Here is a 12,975-nt window from a genome sequence, read left to right as displayed (position 1 = left end):
TAACGATAGAACAAGTCAGTCGTCACTCAAAGAATCCATTAGCAAGTGACTGAGAAACTTTCAATCAAATATCATTAATAAAGTATCAGACTTCAATGTTGGATTGTTATTTTGAAGTTTCCTTTCTAATAAACCGTTGTGTTTTCAATTGTAAACAATAACAAAGGAGAAGTTTATTGGCATTCTTTAGTTGATTTCTTTTCATGTTTTTTTTTTGTAGCGTACAACCCCAAAAGCAGCGAGTACGTGCGAAAGAAATACAAGCAAAAACTTCAAAAATTCGAGGAGCAATGTGAACTAATCAAATACTTAGGACAGGAAATGACGTCATTGTATCGTGAACCGGAAGAGAGACCGATTGACTTTGACCACAAACTGACTAACTTCCTCGCTCTGAAGGGCTTGGAACCGAATATGACATGGTGCGCTTAACTAGAGATGAGTCTGGTTATTAATGCGCATGATCGGAACTAAAATTGTCATTTCTTCGCTGGTCTTGTTGGAATAGTCAGTCAGTGTTGAGATACGTATTTATGTTTCATGTTATGGTCGTTTCTAGGTTTGTTTAAACAGCTATTTTTCCATTTTTTAATGAAAAATAACGTCTGTAAATAGGTAAGAATTTCGTATAGACGTGGTGGTATTGTAAATAACAGAAGAATAAACTATCGTTTGCTTATAAACACTTATCTGTATCTGTACATAGTACATAACTATATCTGTACATAGGACATACCACATAGGCCAACTTCTCTGCCGCTTTAAAATTTTAGGATTCCTGTGCTGCCTCTCTACTCCCTGTAATAGGGATTTTAAAGTTCTTAAAACCTTTCACTTACATCAATCTAGCCAAAACAAAGCATAGATAAACTTTCAAATTCTGAAAAGGAAATTGAATTTGATTGAATTTGAATTTTCTACAGATCTTTGAAAATTTTCATTGCCGCGCGAAAGGAGATTGAATCGAGTGAATAATTCCAAGTTTTGGCGGGAAAATCTGAAACAACGTTTCTCCTTAAATCCTTTAAAATTCGGAGACGGCAATACCACAAAATATTGGCGAATTGTTTTCTATTTCAATGCTACCCACAATGAAGCGAATAATAATTTAAAGTCGAGAATTGTATGCGAAAAAGGAAAACATCGTTTTGTTGGTTTCAAAAACAAAGCGCGCTTGTGAGAATGTCGCCATTCTTGATTGCGAATGCAGCGCGCGCACAATGCAAAAATAATTCAAACACTAAAAAACATCTGCTAAATTTTGCAGGTTAAATAATCATTTGATTACCAGGTTGAGATATAAAGATGACGGTAAAAGTTGAAACCACACAACGTTCTTCAGCAATAACTAAGAAGACATGACGGGAACTGGTTTAGCGCGCGCATGTTTTCTCTTGTAATTTGGTTGACATCTCGATCTACGTCAGAAATGACTGGACCCGGGCCTTTTTTTTCACGGCCTTCTTTTCGAAGGTTGACCAAAATACCTCAATATTACAGATTTGAGTTATTCGCCCGAACGCGTGTTTTTTAGGGTCCATACGAACCACATACCATTTGGAAGATGAAAATATAAAGAATTGACAAAATCTATCAACTCTGAAAGGTTATATGGACTTTAAGTACATTCCAATGCAACTAAGGCTGTTGATCTTCAACAAATTTAAACGCAGAAAACATTTAACCCAAGAAAGACACACATTTACCTGTTTTATTTATTTATATTATATGAATTTTCTTTAAGTACTTAATATATGTGGCTATTTGATAAAAAACGAGTGTTTGATTCGATGGACAGATGTGTTATCTATTCTAATCTATTGACAATTCTCGCAATGGCGTACATGAACGTTCTTATGCGTAGATTGCAAACAAGCGTGAATAAAAAAGATACTTAGCAACGCAACGAGGCTAGCGAAAAAGACGGGAACCTGTAACGAAAGGCAACTGCACATTTCGCGCGGTGTATTCCCGCCAAATCACTGTTCATTTTTCATTGATAATTGCTGCTTTACTTTCTCCGAGCACAACCTATTTTGAGAAGTCTTTTTCTACATTTTTAATAACGTAAATCCAAATGTAATCCCCCAAAACCGCTTGAAGTCTGCAAGTGCGGGTCTGTGGTGAACGCATAGTTCATTTTCACTTCCTGCCCTCATTGCTCTGGATAAGTGACATGATCTCTAAGATGAAATCACAAGAGATGGATTTCAGTGATCACGCGGTTAAGCTAATATAAAAATAACTGTTTTAACAGGTTTAGTTAACGTCTGAGGGCAATCAATCAAAAGACTTTCCAAAAAATTATCTACACTAGCTACCAAACTTTCCTGAACAAAATTCAGAATGATAAAAGTCGCTTCTCGTATAGCAGAAAATGCCATTGAGATGTTACCTAGCAACGTCACCCAATTTTACAATAGCAACGTCACTTTTACCAAAGCAACGCCAAATACTTTTACCATAGCATCGTCACATACTTTACATAGCAACGTCAAATATTTTTGCCATAGCAAAAAATTTTTTTAACAGGAAAGTGTGGGGACTAGGGGTAGCAGCGCACGCGCAACAAGCGAATCACGCTTGACTTATTCGGCGTCGGAATCGCGGCGCATTTTCTTCTTTAACCGATCGACTTCTATCTTTAAGCGCGCATTGTTGCTACGCTCTTCGTCAAAGTCACTCGTCAGCTGCTCAATATCTTTCGCCCATCGACTCTCCAGCCGCTTAATATTCTCTGCATGCTTGTTTTCCAAGGCTTCGAATTTGTCGCTCAACTCCTTGCACAGGGATCTCAGCTCCGTCACCTCCGCTCTCAGCGCGGTCAACTCCTCTGATGAGCCCGCGGTGGTGACAGACTTTGTCTTTAGCGGTGGTTCTTCCCGTGACGACTTTCGAAGCTCTTCTTGTGAGCCAGCAGCATTTGTCTTTTTGGTCAGCGGTGGTGATGGTCGTGATGGTTTCTTATGCTCGTCCTCAGGGGGTGGGGGTACTGGCTTCTTAGGGGCAGGTACATCGGGCTCGCGCCAGGACTTGCGCAACTCACTTTTACCGCTAAGAATGTCTTCGGGCCGGAGGACTGGGAGGACTTTCTTGTCCTTTAAATGTTGGACCGAGGGAGCAACCTACACAGGGATAACAATTGGTAAATGTTAGACTCTATCGATTCTTCCTTAAAATAAGTCACCGATGTTAGCTCCTATTCATCAATAATTTCACCAACAACTATGGGTGATTTAGCCGAACGCTTGGGCCATGTAGAAGCTATCAGGAGATTTCACCGCATTGAATTGATGCACCACAGACGAAGAACGGGAATACAATAGAACAATGAGATAATCTATAGCCAATCCTGTTAGGCCTACAAGCGGACTTGTACACTTCTCGGACCGCTTTGGCCGTTTTCCACATAATGGGATGGCAGTGGATTTTAAGTAAGGCGCTAAAGCAGGACGGGGTTGACAGCCGCGTTCTTTTTAACCAAATTACCGCATTTCAAGCATTTCCATTTCAATTGTATAGAGAAAGCTTAGCAAGTTTTGTCGTGAAACAAACAACAAGTCCAGAAAAAACTGCAAATGAACAAAGTCTCTGCTTCGTGGTAAACAAACATGCCAAAAGTCCTTAGAAGCGCAGGCCTAGTTTAGACGCCGTGTTTTGCCCGCTCCCCCGGAACATATTATACTAACCTTCTCTTCCGGTTTCTTGTAATTGGCCTCTCTCGCCTCACGTGCCTCTCGTTTCCAAGCCGGCTCTTCTGGCTCAGTCTACGCGAGAAAAAACATGGTACGATAAAGGGACTGGGTGCCAATTTAGCGAAAATCAGGCCAATAGGCGACTGGCACTAAGAGGTCATGTGACGTTTTGAGTGGCAAAGTCGAAATACATAGAAATGGTTGTTTACGCGTCACAACCAACTCAACCACGTCACAACTCAACCGTCAGTGAGCGAACTTACGATAAAGGCTGCTTTTCACTAGCGAAGAAAGCGGATACTGAGAAGCAAGTGGCGATGTAGAGCTCACGCACGTGTGAGAGAGCACAAGACGCAAGCGAATAATAAGAAAAAAAAATCGGGTTTTTTCCCTTTTCGCTTGCGTCTTTTTCGCGCTGAACAGCTTCAAGGGCGGATTTAGGGGTCGGCCGAGCGGGTACCGGTCCCCCCTTAGAAATATAAGGAAACTAAATAAGAAACTAAAAAGAAATATGAGAAAACCCACGGAAGAACAATGAATCCGGGTCCCCCAACCCTTCCTTCGGCTCCCCTTTTTTTGGAGCTCCTGAATTCGCCCATGAGCTTCCCTCTCCTCCGTTCCCTTCACTGGTGTAAAAGTAAGCCAACTTACAGTGTCCAAAAGGTCTTCTCCCATCACCATGTCTCCAACGAGGTTCCTCAGATCCTAAATAAGCAAATAAACTTTGTCTTATTCAGAACGCTATTAGTAGTCTAGGTAGTTATTTTTTTAGTGTAAAGAAAAATAAAATCTGTTACGTTTCACATTACGTCAATCAGATAACATATTCAGTACAAAAGGCAAATAGTAGTTCTAAGATGGGCCACTGCTTCTAGGAATTTCAAAACCTATAAAAAATCATAGAGATTATCTGTAAACTAATCACATCGTTTATTGATGAGATATGATGAAACTTTCTACTATATTCCGATAGTAGAAATGCCATTTGAGAATTGCTATATGCAATGACGTGAAATTTAGCGACTCATGTGGCCTTAGTCTCGCGAGATCTAGCGTAGACTTATTAGCTGGTGGTTTTATTGAGTTTCGGGAAGATTTTGTTTAGTTTGGCGCCACTTTTGTTTAGTTTGGTGTTTTGCTTGCTAGTTTTTTGGCCGCGCGGGGGCTGGTTCTAGAGTTCAGGGGCGCCCTAGGCAGTTGGGTGTCCCTTGCGCATTCCCTCCCCTCCCCTCGGACATTTTAAGGTCGTGCCAGCTTCGCGCGGCCATACAGCAAACTGGAACTCTCCGAATCAAAATGCACACTTTTCCTTGGGTAATAACCTTGGGAAAACCCAACAATTCCGCCGCCGCGCAGACAATAAAATTTCCGGGATTCCGAGAAAAGATTCATATAAGTCAATCTTGTTTTAAAAAATGTCGTTTTTTTAGCTTGCTCGGTCATTTCCTTTTTAGGTCTTACATACAATATTTGGGAGTATACTTCAATCATTTTGTAAATCGGGAATTTTCATGTAAACTTGCAAGAATTCGTGTTTACTACGATTTTGCTGGCAGCCATCTTGGAAATGGAGCCTAGTCCCTAACGTTTAAGAATATGACAGGTCTCCCGCGCGCTCGCCCCAGGATCTTTTAGACCATTTAGAAAAACGACAGCCATTGATTGATGTGATGTCCCCCTCCTCCCATGGGAAGAAGACGATAATATTATCCCACCCACCTCGTGAAGTTTCGTAAAAATAGAAAATAAGTCACCTCTGCCTTTATTCTACATTTTCTTTTATGCAAATTTCCATGACCACTGCGTAATTTCAAGCAATGCAATATTCTGCCACTCACTGCCGTGACATGTCACGCAAGGCTTACCCGTGACGGCGGTCTCTTTTGCTGGTTTTTTACTCTGTTGGCTGTGAGGTGGGTCAATGTCTCGTGAGGTTCAACAAGGTCAAGGTCAGGCACTCCTAATATGTACAAAACAAATTGACGTCACATCCGGCCAGCGTGAAACAAGGGTTAATCAAGTCTATACAATTTAGAAGGGCTACGTCTTTTGTTTCTGCCCCCCCTGTAAAATTCGACCCATCCTACAAACAAAACGGCTCCATTCTATTGTTAAAGCATAATATTAATCTATAATAACATTTTCAAACGATAAGATATTTCAATATTTGAAACAGAACCAAAACTACAGTTAAAGTGGTATTGTCACCAGTGAAAACCGAGAAAGAAAGAGGAGTCTTTCTTGCGCGCTCCCTGTGTGCCCGATCTCCGCGACGCCCTGGGCCCCCGAGGATGGTTATCTTTGTAATCCACAGGATAAGATAAATTACCCGAGTTTCCCTCCTTAGCGAAGCCCATGCGCAAACACGATGCGCAGATAAAGACTGGTCCCTTTAACAATAATATCATATTTTTTTTTTACAAATTCCACATGAATAATTAAGAATTTCTGAAAATGAGTTATTTGTATCGCAAGCTAAGTCGAGAAACTAGACGTCGTTCTAATAAAGTAGAATACAATAGCCATCGGCCAATGTAATAGCTAATCTGTCAATCAAACATAACCATGGTTACGAGTCTAGGCATGAACCGGAAAGCAATGCTTTAAGAGCATATAAACATGACGTCTCATTATTTAAGCGTTATTAAAACATTCTAGTCAAGTAATATTAATGAATCTAATGAAATTGCATCATCCACTACTGATATCGTACAAGTTTAGAATATATAATATCTCAAGAAAATCAATCATCGTGTTTGATAGCTGAGATTATAATTCGAGATTTGCAGGTGTGAATATTTGCATAATAGGAAATGATTCAAAATAGAAATTTGCCCTTCAACTAGACGTTAACAGTTTTCTCGAAATTAATCTCTAAAAATAAGAGTTTTCGCTGGAAGAGCATTAAAGATTTACTTCTGTCACGAATGTGCACGGCACACGATTTAGTATGACAAAAAAAAACGAGTATTTCGCGAGATAATAAATTTACTGTGTGTTAAAATACACGATATAAAAAAAAAACACTTAGGAAGAACAACCGCTAAATATTGCAGTAGAAATAAAGCAGAAATAAGTTAACACATGTGGTTATAACCTAGTACAATTATGTAAAATCACTCTACGTCGTCGAATTTGTCACGCAAAGTAAACAAAAACAATATTCGTGAGACACTAGTTTTACACAAAATTATAAAATAACAATTGTTATTTTAGGACTAAAAGGGCTTGTTTAGTGTCCAAGCAAGTTTCTGGAGTCCCAGGGTTTGAAGACGTGATCAAATTTCAATAAGTAACGCAATAGGCCGGGCAAAATACAAACATAAACTAAATGAATTGAATTATAGAAATCGGAATTTTTCCTATTCGTACCTGGCGTAGACTCGCTTGCTTTTTCTTCTGTCATGGATATTTTTGGGGATTCCTTTCTATGATCAACCGGCGGTATAGGAACTGCCTTTTTGTGAATTTGTGGCTTGGTTGATGGTTTTGGTGGAACGGGCTTTTTCGGCGGTATGCTCGGTTTAGGCGCGTCTATAGTAGGTTTTGAGTTCTCCGGTGGAGGCGCGGGTTTCTTGAGTTCTTTAGGTAGAACTTTCTTCATGTCTCGTGCCCCCGCAGTCGGTTTTGACGGTAGTGGAATGTCTTGTTTCTCCTCGCTTGGCTGAGGAGGAGGGGCTCGTTGTTCAACTGCGAACACAGTAATCCCGAAATCCATTCAATATGAATAAAATTAGCGAACAGATCAGAAATTGGACATTCAATAATGCGGCACACGTCTCCAGTTCCCAAATGAAAGGTGGCCGCGATTTCCTTGATCAAAGTTTCTAATTCTGATCCACTATTAATCTTTTCTGGTTCAGTGAGTCCCAGAACAAGAAATATTTGCATTGAACAGTTTTCTGATGGGTGAGCCACGTCACGCAATGTCACACAACACGAATTGCCTAAATTGATTAGTTTTACAAGGTTTTTCTTTGCCTGATAACTTGCCAAGTTTCTCATTGTATTAAATTCTTACTAGCCAAATGATCACTTGGGAACATGTACAGCACAGTCTATTCAGATTTGTTCTTGGTTCTGTCCACTCTCGGGAGACTGAATTTAAACCAGTTTAATAAAACCACCTTTAACCTGGTTTAATTGTAGTGTGAATGCTGTATTGGTCTATCGAAAGCGGGGGAAAGCAACAGTAGACAGGTGTTGTGTTATGGGGAATACTGTAATAAGATGTTTGTTCTAGCATTAAGCAAGGCAAGGGCCTCAAAAACAAGGTTGTGCTTTCATTGGGGATAAAGTAGAAGGCAGTGCACCTCAGAGGGAAGGATGTAGAAACGGGATATCCAGGGGGAGAGGGAGGAGGGGTGCATACCATAACTCCTTTGGGGTGTGTGTCAGAGCTGTTCAGATATGAGGATTAAAATGGAAAGCCAGAATAGAGTCACAAAATATGCCAACGTTTTGGACTTTTATTCAAATCTTTTTCAGGGCCAATATAAATCATAACAACAAATTGTATAAAGCTAGCGGTATCCAACTCGTCCACAAGTAGAGTCAACCCGTCCACAAAAATAGAGTCAATTCGTCCACACATAGTTTTCACAAAAATATAGCCTCATAGCATAAGTGTTGCATATAAACATGCACATGTATTCCTTTTACATTCTCTGTTTTCTCCACACGCCCTAGCACTCTGACGTACAATATTTATGCAATTTGTTCAGTAATGATTTTAAGTTGCCCTGAAGAAGGACTGAAAAAAGTCTGAAACGTTGGAATATTTTGCAACTGTTTTAGTTTTCCATTTTAATCCTCATATACACAACAGACCAAGGTATCCCATAGGATCCAAAGAGCATGTGTAGCTGTTTGCTCAATTCAATTTTCATTAAACAAAGCTGTTCAGATATGAAATGGGTGAAGCTATGCAGTTGCAGGGAGAGGAGGGGGGCCTTGATCCCCTGATATCTCAGATATCCAGAGGGGGAGGGGGGGGGGGGAGAGATGGAGGTGCGTAATTCTAGAAAGGGCTTCACAACCCCTTGGACATCCAAAAAGGAAGTCATACATATTGCTAGTCATATCCATGATTGTTCTTGAAATTACTGGGAATTAAGGCCCATTATGGAACAATTTCTGGATACTTCCTTACCTTGCTTGGGTGCTGGAGGAACAGCCTTCTCTGATTTCTCTTCCATTTTCTCTGGCTTTTCAGGTTTATCTGTCTCCTCTGGTAAGATCTCAACAAAGTTATCAGGAAAGAGACCAGTCTTGCCATCCAATTCTCCCTCCATCCACCCAGGTGTGTCGAACACCTCTTTTTTGACGATGGTGATGATGTCGCCAACCTTGAGTTCAAGTTCGTCCTCATTCTGTTGCTCATAGTCATAGGTCACCTTGGCCCTCAGAACTCTTTTGGCTGCAACATAAGACCCATCTGACAGTTGGTGGCAGTGATTCAGGCCCATAGCCAGGATTATGAGTGGGAAATGGGGAGTTGAGGGGTTTGTTTAGCCATTTAGGGGACTATTTACTCTTATGATAGCTCATTGTAGCTCGCAGTGGTAATCAATATCCCTTCATTAGGGCAGACTTTTCCATTTAAAGAGGTCTTGTCAATCACACCTTTGTTATTGTGTCCATTCAACTCTTGGGAGACAATGAAGAAATTTCGAAAAAAAAAACATCTAAAAATGTTGAATATTTTTTTTTATAAAATCCGATCAACAATATCACAAAAGCTCTGCAAAATTCATGAGGACTGGAATCTCTGGTTGGTGTTATTTCTACCTGGAGCTTGGGCTTCCTGTGGCTGTGGTGATGGAGGGACTGGGGGAGCTTTTCTTTTCATAGAACTCTGCAATTGAAAAAAATCGATAGATATAGAGGGTTGACATAAACAGCGCTCTTAAAATAAGTTACTTTGCAATGGGACCTATTATAAAGCTATTTATACAATAGGGGAGTAGGGTGCTAAGAGATCATGTGACCTTGCTGGGTGACAAACTCAAAACAAAATAATCAAACAAAACAAATGACTGTGCCGTCACACCAGAGAATGACCAAAAATTAATGCACTGAATAAGTTGCTTTTTGTTATTTTGCCGCTAAAAGCCTGAGCGCCTGCTAGTTTGGCACCCAAACAGTAACATGATCTCTTAGCGCAAGTCTAAGATAAGCAGTATTGATAATTATGGACCAGATGTATGGCTAAGGGAAGAGCCACACCAACCCTCCCCCCCACCAACCACCAAGACATGGGTAAAGTCTGTATGTATAGGTATGGGTTTCGGCTGTAATTAGGACAACACAAATATGTATCAGACATAAACTAAAACTCAAAAAAAACCAAAGCAAATAAAAGTAAATAAAAACAAGTGCAGGTTTGAAAAGCTTAGCATTTTTGTTTATGTGACTGTAAACATGATCATGATATGCAAACAAGATTTAGTGAAAGTGTGAAATGCTAAAAGATTCCAGTTCTAAAAAAAGCATCATTGTCACAAACCTTAATCACCGTTAAGCAAGTTTAACTCACCCCTAAACTGTGGCTGGCTGTTGGCTGTTGTTTTTTTGGTGTTAAAGTCTCTGGTCCTACAACAGGTGGTGGGGTCTTCTTTTCTTTCGGCTCCTCCTTCTTACCCCCGACTTTCTTCAAGTTAATCCCTGATAGGACACCTGCGTTAATAAGATTACCAAATCCCATACCACCTCCCATCTTCTTGGATTCTATGAAAGACGCTCGCTTGTTTACAGCATCTTCCTCATCAGGCTCGGGTCCAGCTGCATCCGGTACTGACTCTTTCTCTTTTTCTTCTTTAAGTTCTTGTGTTGATAGAAGGTTTTCATACATTTCTTGGTCTGACAAAGTAACATGAATAGGTCATTAAAATGGAGTGATGTGAAAAAGAGCTACTATTATTTTTTATTCAATATATTTAGTAATAAATAATAGGGTATTCTTGAGTCACTACTGTAAAATTCTACTGTTATAAAGTCCTGGTATTTGAAGAGAAGTATTAATTTACTCATTGTCTCTTTAATACCTAATCGTAAATTATAGCAGCCAAACATCTTGCCCCCCTTTTTTGGTCATTAGCTATTATAGTTACAAACTGTTTGTAATTCAGCCCACCGTTAAAATGATACATTATCACCTCCAAATAGCATTGTTTCTTTTATAGAAGGATTTTTATTATAATAACATCCATGGCTACAATGTACCTCCTTCAGCAAATCCTGGCTAAGCTATTGCCCTGAAGCAAGTTCAGATGCAATGCAAAATACTGGTATTATTGCTTATGTTTTTGAAGCCTCTCACTTAAATACAAATATCAATGAATTGTACCTGGCTCCTCAGCTGGTGGCTGTTTCTCTGGTTGGCGTTTTGTCTTTGTAGGTGTTTCATCAATTGGCTTCAACTTTACAAAGTTTGATGGAAAGACACCTTTGCGGCCATCAACTGTTCCTTCCCACCATCCGTCCTCAACTTCACGTATGACGTTTATTTCAATTCCAGTAACTAGCGAGAGTTCATCTGCATTCTCAGCCTCGTAGTCAAATAAAACACAAGCCTTCCTTCCAGCAATAGAGTCTGTAGACGAAAAAGAAAGAAGTTTTCTTTTGTAGGACTGAATGAAAATTTCAGTTTGATTGTACCATTATTTTAAAATCCCCCCCCCACACACACTCACACACACACATACATCCTCTGAGAAAAACTTCTCCAAGATTCCAGAAAATGTCTGTGTATTTTGTATGATAACCTTTGAATATATCTAATAGTAGTATCAGATGTATTATATTAAGTAGCAAAACCTATGCTAGAGATCAAACAAAGATGAGAAAAATAAAACAGTAGATGACATATGAAATTGACATTATTTTGGTAGTTTTTTTGGTGTTACGGAGCACCAAAAACACAACGGAACAGAAGCCAAAAACAAAGACCTTAGAACGAGACAATGAAATAGAGTACAAAGGCCTTGAGCACCAAAAACAAAGCTCTCCGTAACACCGAGGAATACCCATTATTTTGGAAAGCATTTTAGGCGAAGAGAACCCTGGATATAATTGCAACAATTACAATTGCATTAGCAACAATGGTAATTACTGCAACAGCTTCAACTAAAGCATTAATAATATCTTCCAAAGCTGACACATAGTAATCAACAAGTGTGAATTCTTAAGACAGCCATTAACATTTCATGTATATGTTTTCTGTGAGGTGTGAGTTTTGGATCATCTTCTCTAAGCGACTATCTCTTGGTTATTTCCGTCTTAGAGATTGATGCAAAAAATCGTGTTAAGTTGCTGCATAAAAAAGACCTAAATCAAAAAGAACTGTTACAGTAAGCGCTAAAAGAAAGTGAAACTACTTTGACTTAGTATCAAAAGTTTGCGGTTCTAGCTTTTCCGGAGAAGTTGTAGGCATTTTGTCATGAGGAAGTAAATCCGAGCTTAAATTAAGGCCCTATTATTCTTCAACTTAATAATAAAAACATTATACTTAATCAGTTAGTATCGTTCATTCACTTGCTGTATAACAAAATACAAATGCCCTACGCCTTTACTGGGGGATACGAAAATAAATTGCTTATTTTGATCTATCGTTTATCATATATAGTACGTCATACACATTCACTCACATCAATAACGTATACAGTACAACAACTACGCGTTACGCGAAATAAAGCTGAATTTATAAGAAGTGCTAGTCCACGATAGGTACGATCGCATATCAGCAAAATAAACTATTTTCGAATTCTCACCTTTCGTATCAACCGCTTTCCCCGCTGATTTAGCCAACTCAGCGTTATTTTCGATAAAATCTACAAAATTAACTGGAAATAGCCCCTTTTTTCCATTCAGATCCCCCCTAGCCCAGCCTACATCTTCGTCTACTATGTCCTCGATGATATCGTCAATTTGAAGAGATAATTCGTCTGGCTCGGCGGCTTCGTACTCAAATGTTACACGAGCCCTTCTCGATGAAGCTGAAATTTACACACAAATATTTTAACAATTTTACAAAGCCATCAAATGATTTCCAGTTACAGATGATAGATTTCTAAGTTGTTTACCCATGTAGTCAGCTAGAGGTGTCTTCCTTGTACAGAATTCAGTTCAAGAAGTACAAAACATGCCGATTTTAGAGAGTTTCGGGACAGTTCTTTAATTGTATATTTGTTGGTAGGAGTTTCCGATTCGCGCGCGATGCATTTTGGGGGATATTCAGGGAACGTAGCCTCGCCTGCCACGCAACGGTGTTATTTTTTGG

The 12,975-nt window shown here is 39.5% G+C and overlaps 2 protein-coding genes across 3 annotated transcripts in view; one reads left to right on the top strand and one right to left on the bottom strand.

Annotated features, from left to right (window-relative positions):
* LOC5510276 (adenylate kinase 9-like) overlaps window positions 1–683 on the top strand; it is a 30,669-nt gene extending 29,986 nt beyond the window's left edge. Inside the window, exon 32 of the mRNA XM_048721292.1 lies at window positions 221–683. Within this exon, the coding sequence (XP_048577249.1) occupies window positions 221–432 (212 nt within the window). The 3' untranslated portion in view covers window positions 433–683. The remainder of the gene's footprint in view (window positions 1–220) is intronic.
* Window positions 684–1,701: 1,018 nt separating this feature from the next.
* On the bottom strand, window positions 1,702–12,928 carry LOC5510294 (SH3 domain-containing kinase-binding protein 1). 2 transcript variants are annotated; one of them, XR_007306404.1, is made up of 12 exons: window positions 12,779–12,928; window positions 12,467–12,691; window positions 11,044–11,289; window positions 10,234–10,556; window positions 9,486–9,552; window positions 8,848–9,114; window positions 7,068–7,385; window positions 5,561–5,655; window positions 4,347–4,400; window positions 3,690–3,767; window positions 2,504–3,125; window positions 1,702–2,470 (listed from the first exon to the last, which is right to left on the bottom strand). XR_007306404.1 is itself a non-coding variant. In XM_032379424.2 (11 exons), the coding sequence occupies exons 1-11, from the start codon at window positions 12,780–12,782 to the stop codon at window positions 2,589–2,591; spliced, it is 2,214 nt and encodes a 737-aa protein (XP_032235315.1). In that variant the 5' UTR covers window positions 12,783–12,928; the 3' UTR covers window positions 1,702–2,588. The 2 variants fall into 2 exon arrangements, 1 of the variants encoding a protein (XP_032235315.1); XM_032379424.2 differs by having other exon boundaries at window positions 1,702–3,125.
* Window positions 12,929–12,975: the final 47 nt, after the last annotated feature.

Source organism: Nematostella vectensis, chromosome 14 (genome assembly GCF_932526225.1).
Source record: "Nematostella vectensis chromosome 14, jaNemVect1.1, whole genome shotgun sequence".
In the NCBI taxonomy this organism is placed as follows: domain Eukaryota; kingdom Metazoa; phylum Cnidaria; class Anthozoa; order Actiniaria; family Edwardsiidae; genus Nematostella; species Nematostella vectensis.
Note: the sequence above shows the minus strand (reverse complement) of the source record. Positions and strands in the feature narration are given on the sequence as shown.

Coding starts and splice junctions, on each gene's coding strand:
- LOC5510294 (XM_032379424.2), bottom strand. Junction 7,386..8,847: donor TCCTCCAGCACCCAAGCAAG/GTAAGGAAGTAT, acceptor CTGTGTTCGCAG/TTGAACAACGAGCCCCTCCT. Junction 3,768..4,346: donor GAGAAGACCTTTTGGACACT/GTAAGTTGGCTT, acceptor TTTCTCGCGTAG/ACTGAGCCAGAAGAGCCGGC.